Source organism: Maylandia zebra, linkage group LG13 (assembly GCF_041146795.1).
Source record: "Maylandia zebra isolate NMK-2024a linkage group LG13, Mzebra_GT3a, whole genome shotgun sequence".
In the NCBI taxonomy this organism is placed as follows: domain Eukaryota; kingdom Metazoa; phylum Chordata; class Actinopteri; order Cichliformes; family Cichlidae; genus Maylandia; species Maylandia zebra.
The window spans coordinates 15,725,545-15,740,252 of record NC_135179.1 but is presented as its reverse complement, the minus strand read 5'-3'; the positions used below and the strand labels follow the sequence as shown (position 1 = coordinate 15,740,252).

Here is a 14,708-nt window from a genome sequence, read left to right as displayed (position 1 = left end):
AGGTGTTCACAGCCTACTCAGCTATCGTTATTGCCAAGCATTTAAAGGGTTAGCTGTAAACCGTACAGCATGCTCACCCACACAACCGCCACTATGCCTCTCTGAAAACCTACATTTAAAGAAGGGGAAAAAGCCCTCTCTTTTTCCATCTATCTGTCATGCTTTTCTGCTATCCTTTCTTCCTCCTCCTGAATCACAGCTGTAAGTTGGGGAGCTCTTTCATGCTGCTGAAGGGCATGATTGATTTTTAGCCACAAGTTTGAGTCTGGTGCCCTGAGCCTTAAACATCTAAACACTAGAAACACACTGACCTTTCACTTGTCTCTGCTAAACAGGCAGGCATCACTTGGCTGTCTAACAGACACGTCTCATTCACCACACAAATCCCAAATATCACATAAAGGTCCATGCTGAGAGCTGGGAAAGACAGCAGTATGATAACTATTATAGGCTCACACTAACTTTCCAAATAAGACTCAATAACAATATAGAGCAATTATGTGTAGAAACGTTGTTTGCGTTTGATAGATGAAGTTTTCAGTCGGCCATGTGCAGCCCAATGATAAATCAAGTCAAGTGGCTTTATTGTCATTTCAATCGCGTGAAGTGGTACAGTACACAGTGAAGCAAGACAATGTTCCTAAAATGGTGCTACAGTACATATAACAGTCAATCAACACAGGACTACATAAAGTGCAAGTGTGCAAAAATTGCAAAAAACAAAGTGCAACACCAGACAGAACAGAACAATACAGACACAACAGTGCAATAGAAAAGTGCAACAATGACAGTGAGTTGTGCAAAAAGTAACTTGATGTATGAAGGTATGCATGTGTGTCTGTGTATGAGATTGTGTAGATAAGTGCTTGAGGCAGTGATGTGTATGAAGGTGTGTGTGTGTCTCAGTCCAGTCACTGAGTGTTCAGGAGTCTGACGGCTTGGGGGAAGAAAGTGTTTTGCAGTTTGGCAGAACATGAACTATAATAGTCTCTTAGTTTATGCCATGACTCACATATCAAATATGAACAGAATTCATATTTAATATCATATCTGACTTTAGTTTTGAGCTCCCCCCATGTATCACAATATTTTAGGACATGCTAATTCAGTATAAAGAAATAAGAACTCACATTGTTCTTCTTTATATCTTCATTGCTATATAAAGTATTTCTGAAAAAGACATCTGTGTCCTTCTTGCTTGAGTGAATTTGGGCTCACAAGATTCCCATAATGCTTCCAACCAGTACGAACTCAGTTCAGTTTTTACAGTTTTTTAGGCAAGTAAATCCCAGCTGGCTGTCTCCTTTTCAATACCACATCAGGTCATGGTGTCCAGTATTAAAGCAAAGTATTTTTATCTTCTCATGTGCCGACTTCAGACATGTGACTGGACCCTCACACACAACATTAAAAAGGGGTCTTTATAGTTTGTGCTGACCAGCCCAACAGAGTTTGTATGCTGCCTTTTCTCTATTCTGCTAGGTAGAGTAGTACTAATCTCTTTCTGTGAGTAAAACCTCCAGGTGTTGATGTAGTAGAGTGGCTAATTTGAGTGTAAAACATGCAGAAGGGCAGCAGTGCCCTCATGGCACCTTGTGGTATCACATTGCAAGCCTCAAAAAGCTGGCCTTAGTTTGGACAACACAGTCATCCGCCAGCATCCAAACATTGCTTGCTCCTCTTGTATGCGAAATAACCCGGTGGATGATATGTGAAGTGATGTCCTGTGGGCTGACATGGCTAACCTGGCAAACAGCGTCTGGCTGCACAGTAAATGTTAATTTGCCAGCTTTGCCAGTGTTTTTCGTATTTTCATATTTTTCATATTAAAGCCGCTTTTCTTTCTTGTGGAACGAAGAAAAAAAGGCTGCTGTGAATACAAATGAAATTCTTCGTCTGGTGGATAAGTCCCTCGTAGTACAGCACAGGGAGGAGCATGATCAGAAAAAGCTGTAAACATTGTTCTCTCATTTTATAGAACAGGATGCTATAATTTGAAAACACATAGTTAAGCATCACTTCATGCCAGGAGTGTCAGATTTCTAAGAAGTTTATTAGTTGTTTGTTAGATTCTCTTTTTTCCAAGAACCTATTGGTAACTGTGAGTCACACGTTCATAAACATTGCTTGTTAATATCTGCCTGCATTACATTTGGTATACAGCTGAGAGAGACTTTGCTGGCGTGGGTAATGGATTTTTCAATTGTACACAAACTTAGGAATATGGGGAAGCCTTGATCGTTTCAAGAAAAACATGTGTCTTTTTGAACTGCTCTACATTAATGATAATATTGTATTTGAAAGCTTGCAAGTATGTCACATTGCCTGTGCAGTGCTGGCAACCTCGAGGGAGATATTTGCACTCGAGCCATAAATTGAAAAGTGCCAAATTACACTTTTAGATGAACATGTAATGTAACAATATTGTCTCAAAAATGGTGAAATAGCTTGAACTATAGTGATTGCTAAATAAGATGTATAATTAAAACAAAAACATAATATGTTGCCACAGTATAGAAGTTGAACAATACTTGGCAAAAGGTTATTGCACTTCAGCTGTTAAGAGTTTAAACTAGAGTGCTGTACATTAACAGAGGCACTTTATTTTATTCAGATGCAATTTGCAGAAGGACGTGACCCAGACATTTTCTCACATTACAACTGTGTTGGCCTCGTCTTTCTCAAAAAAATGAAGAAAGTGTTTTCTTGTCAAAACTGATTGTTATTGTAAAATTAATTGTTAATAACACAGATTGCAGCAACATCATTAGATGGTTACAATCTACTTTTACCATCATAATATAAAGATGGCATGATTGTACATTTAAAGTGGCAATCAGTATGTTCTTTGTTCTTCTGTTTGCTTACTTGTAAAGTAGCCTATACAACTCCAAAGGCAGTCATTTCCAGCAGACAGCTTACACAATAAGGTTTTTTTTTCTTTCTGGAATCTACACTTCACCCTCTAAGCAGTCAGAACTTGCTTTATGTTACTTTAAATGAGTGTTTTCTTTTATTAGCTCAATCAATTCACATTTATGAAAGGGTCGCCACAATAAATAGTGCAAGAAGAAGAAAGGAATGATTAGGAGCATGAGATACAGCAATGATCTTACAGCAGGTGCTAAAAATGATCAGGCTGTTGCATTTCACCGCTCTAGTCTTGATGTAAATGTGCACTTCCATTTTCATAAGCATAGCTGTAATATCTGCTGTCTTTACCACCTGCTATTTTTTAAACTTCTAAAGGTTTTTAGCTATAAGGTATTTCCATTTGTCTCTAATGCTATCTGATGCTATCTGGTTATAGTAATATCTATTATCTGCCTTCAGATTCGAGCTGCCACAGTATGTCTGAGTCATTGCACAGTGTTGTTTCTCGGTTGAAATAATGCCTTTGACTCTCTGGTTAATCTAATAATATATTGGGGGGGGGGGGGGTTTCTAGCTCTATATTGCTTGAAAATAGGCTCTCGCTTACACATATAAGTTTCCGCACTCCTACTTTGCTCAAAGCAAACTCATGCATCATATTTTGTGATTTCCATTTTCTGTATATGTAACAGCAGAAGGCAGTAAAGCAGTTGAAATGTCAATTTTATATTTTTGTTGAGTGTAGAGGGCTCTTAAGGAGTAGATGTATTCTGTATCTATTTGATTTGTTAATGCTACTTAATGTGTACTTTCAACAGACAGAATTACAGCTTATGCTGTGCTTTTATTGTGGGCTTTTTGGATCTTTTTTTTTTCTTCACATTGGTTGTATTATATTGTGTATTCTAGGAAGAGAATTGAGTCTTGCCAAAAAAGATAACTTTGAAATATCTAAGCTATCATGGCACTAGTTTTCAAAACCTTTCGAATATCTTGAGTGGTCCAGGGACCCTATAATACCTTTATCTCTGTTTCTCACTTGCCTATTCCCACTTTGTTTCTCCACCCCTCTTTGGTCTTGCCAAACATAGCATGTAATCTTTAAAGTCTGACCTTCAGTCAATAGCACACAAGACTATAAACTCTCAGTGCAGTGATATTACATTATATGAAAGAGTTGTTAGCTTTTTATGTTGACATGCTTAAAAAAAGAGGAATACTTTTGGCCTTGAATACATTATACTGTATATGTTGATACATTCATTTTTATTAAATTGATTCTTATCATCACCTTCCATAAAAACAATAAAACGTGAATATTTTAGAAAAGTGTCAAAAACTTGTTTAAAACTTAAAATCATATGGTTATTTGTTGGGCAAATGAACTGAATACAGGCTTTTATACTCAAATTTGAGCCAACAGACTGGACCTCTGAGAAGTCAGAAATTAATCAAGCAAAATATTCATAAACATTAAAAAAGCAAAATGGTTATAGTGCAGCTATGGGGTGAACCTGGATGGTGTTCTGAAAATTTGAAGGACTGTTCATTTTTAAAATAAATTGGCTAACTACACTGCTGTACAGTTCCCAATATCTAGAACAAGGCTCTCATGAATACATGCAACACTATAGAAGTCCTCCACATTTTTTTTTCTTTTTTTTATGTTGCCAACTAATTAATTTTAATATCCCGTGATAAGATTCACCCGAACAGGCTACTCACTGTGTAAATCATGCTGTGACTGAGCTGACTTTGCCTGGGCTGTCAAAATTCCTTAAATTTGCCGCCTTAATGGAGAGCATGAACATTGAGTGTTTTTCCTCTGTGCCAACTTGTGTTCAAGCAGGAGCTTAAATACATTCCCTATATATAATTTAGTGCAAGTCAGATGAGTCAATGTTTGTCATTCGTAGAATTTGCTTCCAGGCAGGAACAAACAAGTTCACACCAGGGTGACACAAGAGCTAACTAACAAACTCTCGAGCACAAATCCACCTCAACAGTTATTGAGTTAGACTGATTTATAATTGTTGAACCAAAACTGAAGCGTACTGCCAACATCAACATTCAGGTAGGAAATGTATTGCAACAGTTTCCCGAGTATGTATTTATGGACATTTGCACACTGTTTATGCAATTTGCTTGTGAACACTTTACAGTTAAATGACTCACGTCTAGGATTTGAGGTTGATCCAGACCTTCCGTGGCACTAAATCTGCATATCCACCAAAGGAGCACGGACCGTAGCAGAGACTCAGCAAGGTCACCATCCCTCACCTCTTGTTCTGGCTGTGATGCAGTGCATGAAAGAAAAGGGAAGGCGAGGTAGAAGGATAGTAGACACTGTAACAGAGGCCCCTGTGGTGCTCGACAAGGATTATACGCCTCTGCCTTGTCTCGTAAGCATCACTTCTCCATTGGCCCTGGGGCAAAGTGCTCGCTGACACCTGTGTGCTGCCCACGCTTCTCAGCAGCATGTCATTCACCCTCCCTAATGTTGACACCAGGATTCTCTGCTGCCTGTAGATGTGCCAGCATCTTCCTCCTCTCTTTATTTTTCTTTCTCTCGTTTACTTTCTCTCGCTCTCCCACTCTCTCTCTTGATGGCATCTTTGCTCATCTGAATACGAAAGAAATGAAAAGTGAATTTGGCCCTGTTCACTATATGATATTGCATTATGCATAATTGACTCTTTGAAACTATCAGTAGGAATGGGAATTGAGAACCAGTTCATGTAGAAAACCAGTTGCTAGTAGTCCACTTCCTAAACTGATTTCAGTTCTAGTGTTTGTGGAGGAAAATAGCAACACAGTCTACTGCATGGATATTGACTTTTATTTTTTATTTTTTTGCGTAAAAGGAAACGTACGTGGCAAAGTGGAAAACTGCATCAAGGACAGAAACTAACGCAACATGCTACTAACACAACTTTGGTTCGCAAGCATCTGCCAAGCTAACGCTAAGCTAGCCAAGAACCCGGAGTGAATGCCAACCTCAGCAGCCAGACCCTCGACTTCAACACATAACAATCAATCAGCAGCCAGGCTGCAACTTCCGTTTCTACTGTTCACAGTCGCCTTTTTATGCTGGTTTTTATCTTTGTTTTGTGCGGGCATCTTTGTATTCTACGAAGACAAAGATCTTAGATATGTGTATCCTCATTAGGAATTGTGTGCGGTGTTGTAGTCTCAGATTTCTATTGTTAAATGGTGATTATGAGAGCGTGTGTTTCAACTGTTTTACAGAGTTATTTTACAGAGCAATGTGAAAGTAATGTAACGAGTAGTAGGCTATAACGAATTACTTTTTGCCGGGAGTAATTAAGTAATGTACCACATTACTTTTAAGTGTTGTGTGTAATATGTGTAATAATGACCTTTTTTTGAGTAACGACTCCAACACTGATCACAACAAAGAGGGGAAATACCTCAACAAACATGCATAAACGTTTCCACAGCATACAATATATTTGCATGAATGTAATTTCTTTATTGCTGCATGCTGGTGGTGACTTTCAAAACAGAGCCAATGAAGAATCAAATTGATAAGTGATATCGACAACAACAACAACAACAACAATCTTTATTTATAGAGCACATTTAAAAGCCTTGGGCATACCAAAGTGCTTTACATAAAACAATAAAAGGTTCAAACATTGATAACGGATAAATAAAAATAACGAGTTATGTTCATAGATAAAAGCTACCAATAAGAATGACTACAGCACATGGGTAATAGCAAGATAAAAGCTGTACCACCATAATAAAAGACACCAATAGAAAGATAGGAGGGAATTAATACAAGAGGTCAATAGGTCACAGCAACCAAACAAACAAACAAACAAACAAACAAACAAACCAGCAATTAAAAGGTGGAGAAGGCAAGTTTAAAAAGATATGTTTTAAGCTGTGATTTAAAAGAATGAATAGAATCAGATGCCCGGATGCCAATCGGGAGATTGTTCCACAGCACAGGTGCGACAAGAGCAAACGATCGATCACCTCTAGTCTTAAGTCGAGATCTGGGCTGAGCCAGCAGTAACTGTGACGATGACCTTAAAGCCCTAGCAGGAGCATAAGGGTTTAAAAGGTCCTTAAGGTAGCTGGGTGCAGTGTTGTTAGTAATTTTAAAAGTAAACAACAAAATTTTAAATTGAATACGATATTTGACAGGCAACCAGTGCAGATCGGCAAGGACAGGAGTAATGTGGGCAAACTTGCTGCTTTTAGTTAGAATGCGAGCTGCAGCATTCTGAACTGTCTGTAATCTCTGTAAAAGGGAAGAGTGGAGACCACAATAAAGTGAATTACAATAGTCTAGCCTCGACGTTACAAAGGCGTGGATGAGCTTTTCGAGGTCTTTATGCGGGATATAGCGCCTAGCCTTAGAGATAAGACGAAGCTGGTAAAAACTAGATCTGACAACAGCAGACACTTGTTTGTCAAGTGAAAAGGAGCTGTCAAATAAGACACCCAGATTCCTGACAGTATCAGAGAGAGAACAACTAAGAAAACCAAAGGCATCGCGGAGTTTGGCACGAAGGGCATTACTACCAAAAATCATAATCTCGGTTTTCTTCGACAATGGAATTGGAATCTCTAATTCTTATCATGCCTAGCTATCACTATGTATTGTTTCTACAAACCCTTCTGTCATTCTTCCTGTCTACATGTGGATGTACCTTTATACTAATCTGCACACTTCAGATGCCTTCACACCCTCTTTGTCATTTCGCAGCAGCTCACAACCCTCAGGCAGACCCACTATGTAGGGAAGTGATAACATGTCAGCTCTGCCTCTTCCTGGCAATCACACCATGCAGCTTGTTGCAAGCTGTGCACAGTCTTTCATACCCCACTCAGACTTAAAGACCAACTGAGAAAAACCTTTGAATAGGTCCTCTCCTGCTCCATTCCAAAGTTTTACCAAAGCCACGATCGCCAAAGCTGAAACATTTCTCTTACAAATAACCTTCGTTTTTTTCACTACAGAAAAATAAATATGACTTCAGAGTTGTGAAGAATGACTTTGGGAGTCCAGTATGCTAAAGAAATCATCTTAAATAAGTGAGGTAAAATTTAACTAGAAGGGTAAGGATTTTTCATTTTTGTTTTTCTTTCTTCCTGTTGTGGGTTTATAAATATTATTCATGTATTTTAACTCTTGGGAATAAAATGTTCCCATTAAAGGTTCCAGTGGAGCAATTTGGGATACAGCATGTTTCTAATAATAAGTCACCAAGAATGACAACGTAAAGGAGGTTTTTACGATTCACCAAATTTGAGGATCTGCTCAAATTTGGTGAATCTGGCATGGAATTACAACAGAGGGGTTTTAAATATCAAAGGGAAAAGGTCATCACATGAGGTCCATTGCTTTTGGGTAGATAATGTTTTCCATGGTCTGGTGTGATTGTGTTGCTTGCCTAGATTGGAGGGCCTGCTGCCTATAAAGCTCACCTGAGGTGGTTCACGCTTACCACCACCTCAGCTTATCTCGGTCTTCACGCCGAGGCCCAAATGTGTTATTTTTTGGATGCGGTTGCTGCAGTAGGAAGAGCAAAAAATCCAGCTTAAGGCCTCAAAAATGATACATATGAGGCTGACACAAGTTGTCTTTTACAGACGGGACACATTTTTAGCAGGATGTATGTATGAACAGCAAAGACAATATGAGTTCTTGGGTATCAGTTTCATATACTGACAACATAAAGACATATGCATATATAGATTTAGCATTTAATTAGATTTTTGTGATCTGTAGACCAAACACCATTAACTAAACTTATTTACTTACTTACTTAACAATATATAAACAATAAAGGGTGTGCAGATACAATTTCAACCTTGGGGTATTGTCTTATCACTGTCAGTTTATTTAATTTATTTATTAGCCTAGAAACACCAATTAATCCTCCTTTAGATCTTGAATCACTGGAAAATTAGTAGGGGGTACATTTACAATTACAATACCAATAAGTAATATGTCTTTGGACTGTGGGAGGAAGCCAGAATAGTTGAAGAAAACCAATGCAAATGCAGCAGAAGATGCAAGCAAACAGATGATGGATTCAAACCATGCTTGTGCTTGATTGATGCATAGGTCTGTGCTGATTGGCTTAACTAACAAAAACATAAATCCTCTGAAAATGGAAAATGATGGTCATGTACAAAGGACTGGACTGTTAAGAAAAGTTTCCTTCATAAAAGCCAGGATATCTATTTTTCAACACCACGTTTAAAAAAAACAAAAACAAAAGAAAAAGTCTGGCTGCTTAGAAGCAAAATGTAAAGAAAAGGTGGGTGGCACAAGACTTTTTTACAGTTTTGTATTTAAAGCATATATATTTCAATTTTTGTGGTATTAATCTGCGTTCTATATTAATATGTACAGTATATAATACAAGACAGTGGATTGTAAGTGTACTAGCAGTGAAGTGAAGGTTACTTTAAAATTGAGGATAGCCATTGTGTTGGATCCTGGATTCCGATGAATGGCACAGTTATGAGACTGACATTTTGGGCTGTTTTGCACAGCACTGTTCTCACATTGTGCTCACACTGCCTCTGTGTTTTTGTCAACCGGTTGTTCCCGAGCCAGGTAATCTACTTACGTGAAGACCACATTAATAAATTGGTTCCCATCACTGTGAAGCATGGCGTGGATTCCTGCTCCCGGGTGCCACAGAGACAGAGCAATTATTCAGCGACAGCACAATAGCATACCCGAAGGGAAACCGAACAGAAGTCTTTTAGTATCATCCAAACAACACGTTATTGATGTGTCAGTAACGTGGCTGTATTTTTGATGAAAGTGTTATTAATGCAGGCAGTCATTCCAGTGCAGGCCACAATAATATCTCCGAGGATGAATAGCGTGTCATTCTTTGTAAAAGAGAACAGCTCCTATTTTACAGATTTATTTTTAATCTAAAATGTCCTTGAGGATTGGTTGTCTTCAGAAACAGTAACTATAGCCAATAGTATGAATAGACCATTTTAAAATAACAACTTTTTGTCCTTCAACACTGTATTATTTGAACCTTTGTTTTTCTTCTAAAACTTGCTCTATGAACTGTTACACCTGCAAACTGTCCAAGATGATTCTGCATGCTGTTTTACTTCATTGAGCAGTAAGGCCAGTGTAATTTATCGTCTCAAAACCTGCACATCTTTTCTGACAATACACTCCTCTGTTTCTGTTTGAATATAGTTTTTCTTGCTCTTCTTCTTCACGTTGATAAATGGATTCAATCTTTCTCATTTCACAACTGCCATCTAAAATGGGAGAGTTGCTTTATGAAATTACAATAACAGATTCTTAAATGTGCTGCATTTTGTTGTTGTTGTTTTTTTTGTGTGTGTCAGCAAAGAGTAAAGCAATAAAAGTGTTTAATTACATGTCATAAACATGGATAGTCGGCAGTCCATGTTGTTCAGTCAGACTGAACATATTCTGTTTAATAGAATATGACAGTCAGAGATTATTGTGAGCATTACTCCCACAAACGCTGTCACTGATTTCCTACCGCTGCTGTGAGTAATAGTCTAACTTTGAATAAAAACTGCAACACATACACACCATACATGTAGAGATGAGAGTAAAAACGAGAAAGCACACACAGTATCACAAGAGGGTGTTGCAGTGTGATGACATTATCGTCTTCAATCATCCCTCACCGTCACACTGCTACGACAGGGTTCCCTGCTATTTAAGGCAGCTGTAATTTCTGTGGAGAGTGGTGACAATCATATCTGCTGGATATGATTACACACTTGTGTGGCTGATAGTCACGCATAACTGTTAAAAGAGTAGCATATCGACCAAAAAAAAAAGAGCCTTATTACATGATAACCATCCAGTTTCTTTGTAGTTAAAGGTTAAAGGGCTTTGGTGAAGCTTGCTCAAGAAACAACATATCAAAGAATGTGAGGAATTAATGAATAAACGATCGAGCGTAAAAGAATCCACTCACAGATTTACCCTCCCACTACCTTAGCAGTGCAAAATAAATCTATGTTTAAAAATGCAAGGTTCTTAAATATATCTGACTTAAGTACCCCACATCAGGTACACTAGGTTTTTAAGATATTTGGCAGGTGGGTTGTTGGACGCATCATGGATGGAATAACTCTTGCAACAATGTTATGAAAGTCTGTAAAATGGACAAAATACACACCTTTTGTACCTTTTGTGTAGCTGCTTTTATATCCAGTTTTTATGCTTTTGGTGTGATACTGAATTTAGGTCCACTATGTTTTGGCAGACTGTTTGGTTTATGATTGTGTTTGATGTCTCCTCAGGTTCCCTCCAGTTAGTGAGCTGGCTCCTATTGGCACTTCAGTAGGGATTATTCTTGCTGCTGCTATCAATCAAACCATCTTCTACTCCATTGTTGCAGGAAACGAACGAGGTATGGCCTGCAGATTATACAGTATACAATGCAGTCATTTTGACCCTAAGTGCTAAATTCCACTTTAGGTGCAAAAACCCCCAAACAGTTTATGTAACGTGAAAATGAGATTTAGATCTTAAAATGCTCAGTGAAAAACATCTAGATGTTTGTTTAGAAGTCTATGTAGAGTCAGAGAGGACAGTATTGATGTACTTGGAACTGTGCATCACTTTTCATACTTGTTGGCAAAGAAGAGCAGAGGTGTGAGGCTGACTCAGGTCAGTCAGCCAAAAATAGAAGATGTATATAGAAGGAACCCTCAGTCAATAGTTGCTTGTCCACATGCACCTCAAGAGTTCTTGTAGTTAATTGTGTAAAAAAATAAGTCATATAGTTCTGGTCATATCACCATTTGGTTGCAAGAAATTAAAAACTATAGAACTCACCAGTGAATCTGTTTACTGTGTTATATGTGTGCAATTTTTCCTCTTTTTCATAAACGCCACTTGTTTGTTTCCAGGTCATTTTCAGGTGAACAACAGGACAGGCGTCATCTCCACGGCAAAACCACTGGATTATGAAAACGTGACCAGCTATGTCCTCAGGGTCCAGGCCGACTCAATGGTGGTTGTCATGTCCAACCTCCGTGTGCCTTCTAAAAGTAAGAAATGTTAGCATGTAAGCCACTCACAGTGGAAGTTTTGTTGGATTGTTTATGTTTAAACTCAGGACAGAAATTATGGTATTCAAGGTCCATCCATCCATTTTCACACCTGCTTATCCAATTTAGGGACCAACTCATCCATTATCTTAGATATTACTGTAAATTCCTCACTTTGACCATTTATGGTTATATTATTAGAAAGTTTATAATCACTTGCTTTCATCCTTTATCTTTACATTGCTATGTAGAAGACTTGAGCCAACATCTCTCTTTTTATTTTGGTAGGAAAATGAAAGCAGTAAACTGAAACGTGTGCAAAAAATAGATGGAAATGCAGTATATAAGGTAAAAATAGGGTTTGTACAGTTCTGACCAGAGGTGGGACCAAGTCATTGTTTTGCAAGTCTCAAGTAAGTCTCAAGTATTTATCCTCAAGTCTCAAGTCAAGTCTCAAGTAATGTCAGGCAAGTCAGAGTCGAGTCTCAAGTCACTGGTGTAAAAGTCCGAGTCAAGTCACAAGTCTGAAATTTTGAATTTCAAGTCCTTTCGAGTCTTAAAAAAAAAACGAAAAAAAGCATGTTGCAGTTATATGCTAAATGTAAATATTAGACCATGTAATTTTTAAATCTGGATGCGGTTGTAGGACAAATCGCATGACAAAAATATCATACACATTAAAAAAAACTGCATCACCAACGTAGCCTGGAAAACATTTGCTAGTTAGATGAAGTCAGCTATCTCATCGTAGCATATTTATATGCATATTTATAATCATACGGTTCTTGGAGTGAGTGCATACACTCGTGAAGTTTAGTAACTTCCGGTCACTGCAACAAGCCCAGGTACAGTTTACCGACGGATGGGTACAGGACCTTGAAACGCACCGAGTAGAACGAAAGACCATCGTATGTATCATAAGTTTACCAGTCTCACAAACTGTCGTCATAAATACACATTCGTTAACCGTTTATTAATAGGACCTTTGCGCTCAACGGTAATTAATTAGCAGTGGAAATAATTTCTGGTAGCATCACAGAAATGTAGCAGTGACAACAATATTGTATGCTGTAATCGTACTGGGCAATTGGTGATACAAAACAACTGTTTTACTCTGTGAATAAAAGTATATGTTTTTGTCAATGTACCATAATAACACAAGCGAAACGCAATATTGTGTCAGGACAATTCACTATTTATGCACAATAAACAAAGGAGCAGAGTGCGACAATTTCTGTTCAGCGCCAGACTTGCTTGTAACCTATATCACCAATTATGTTAAGAAAAATGACGCATTAACTACAACAGCAGACTGACCTTTGTGGGAATGCTTGGAGCAGACTAACATGTGAGCTGGAGTGTTCTGGGACGTTATATTTGGTCTTTGAATGGCTGCAATCCAGTCGCCTCTTTGTTACTTCGGAAACATGGCTCGAACAATTTCTCTTCAACGACGTAATCCGATAACAACCGATCTCTTTACCCGTCGGCTTCCCGTGGCTGTCATGCGACCGGCTATTGCAGTTAATAATACAACAGCTTCTTGACATTTTTGTGTTTCTTTTTATCGCTGTGTGACTGATTTCAATTGAAAGCCTGCGTGCGCTAGTACCGCTTGCCACGAGTTCCCAGAATCCTTTGCGGTTCTACCCGTGAATGACGTCACATTTTCAATCTCTATATAATATGCATGTTAAATTTTATATTTGGGGTAAAATATCAAGTCTTTTCAAGTAAACCGGTTCAAGTCCAATTCAAGTCCCAAGTCATTGGTGTAAAAGTCCAAGTCAAGTCACAAGTCTTAGAACATTTTTTCAAGTCAAGTCTAAAGTCATAAAATTAATGACTCGAGTCTGACTCGAGTCCAAGTCATGTGACTCGAGTCCACACCTCTGGTTCTGACAAGTTTGAAAGTCAGTATTTGGTTTTCCTTTATTCTTCAAAACAACCTGAACTCTTAGGCAAGCTTTATTGAAATTCAAAGCTCTTCCTTGGAAATCGGATGCCTTTTGTTCCTTTCTGTGTCAAGATGATTCCACAATGTTTAATTAAGGGCGAGATGCAGCTTTTCTGTACTTATATTTCATAATTTTGACAAGATCCCCAACACCACTGGCTGAAATGCATTACCAAACCATGAAACAGCTTCCACCATATTTTACAGATGGCTGTGGATACTCACTGTTGTACCTTTCTCCTGAACTTCTCCGTACACATTGATGATGATTTGATCAAAAAATGTGAAATTTGGATTCATCACTTCATAAGACCTGTTGCCACTGATTTTTCAGACCAGTTTTGTGTAATTTAGCATACACCATTTCACTTCATTAAGAATGGCTTCTGACAGCCACCCTTCTGCTGAGAACATTTCTGAAGACCACTTTTTCTTTTGTCCTCCATTTGTCTAATTTCCTCATATTTCCTCAAAACATGCTGCACACCACGCATAGATATGCCAAGTTTTCAGCTAATATCTATTTGCAAATCACCTTATTGTTGAAGAAATACCATTTTATGCCTATTTAAATACTAAATACTATTCAACAGTGTCAACAGATTTGATGTCCATCTTGTAGTTATGGTGATTTAATAAAAATGTTCAAAGTATGAGAAATAAAAGCTTCAGTGTCCGGTAATATCACAAATTGTTAAAAATGCTTTGTCAAAATTCCTCAAAAAGATCTAGCAATGGAAAAAATAGGCCATTTCTCTTAATTTAGACAAATCACCACATAACGAGGGTGTGTGAGAAAACATTAATCATGGCAAAT

The 14,708-nt window shown here is 38.0% G+C and overlaps 1 protein-coding gene across 1 annotated transcript in view; it reads left to right on the top strand.

Annotated features, from left to right (window-relative positions):
* The window catches only part of LOC101467287 (protocadherin-15), a 228,953-nt gene that overhangs the window by 182,521 nt on the left and 31,724 nt on the right, over window positions 1-14,708 (top strand). Inside the window, exons 27-28 of the mRNA XM_076891629.1 lie at window positions 11,182-11,291; window positions 11,794-11,934. Coding sequence (XP_076747744.1) covers window positions 11,182-11,291; window positions 11,794-11,934 — 251 coding nt within the window. The remainder of the gene's footprint in view (window positions 1-11,181; window positions 11,292-11,793; window positions 11,935-14,708) is intronic.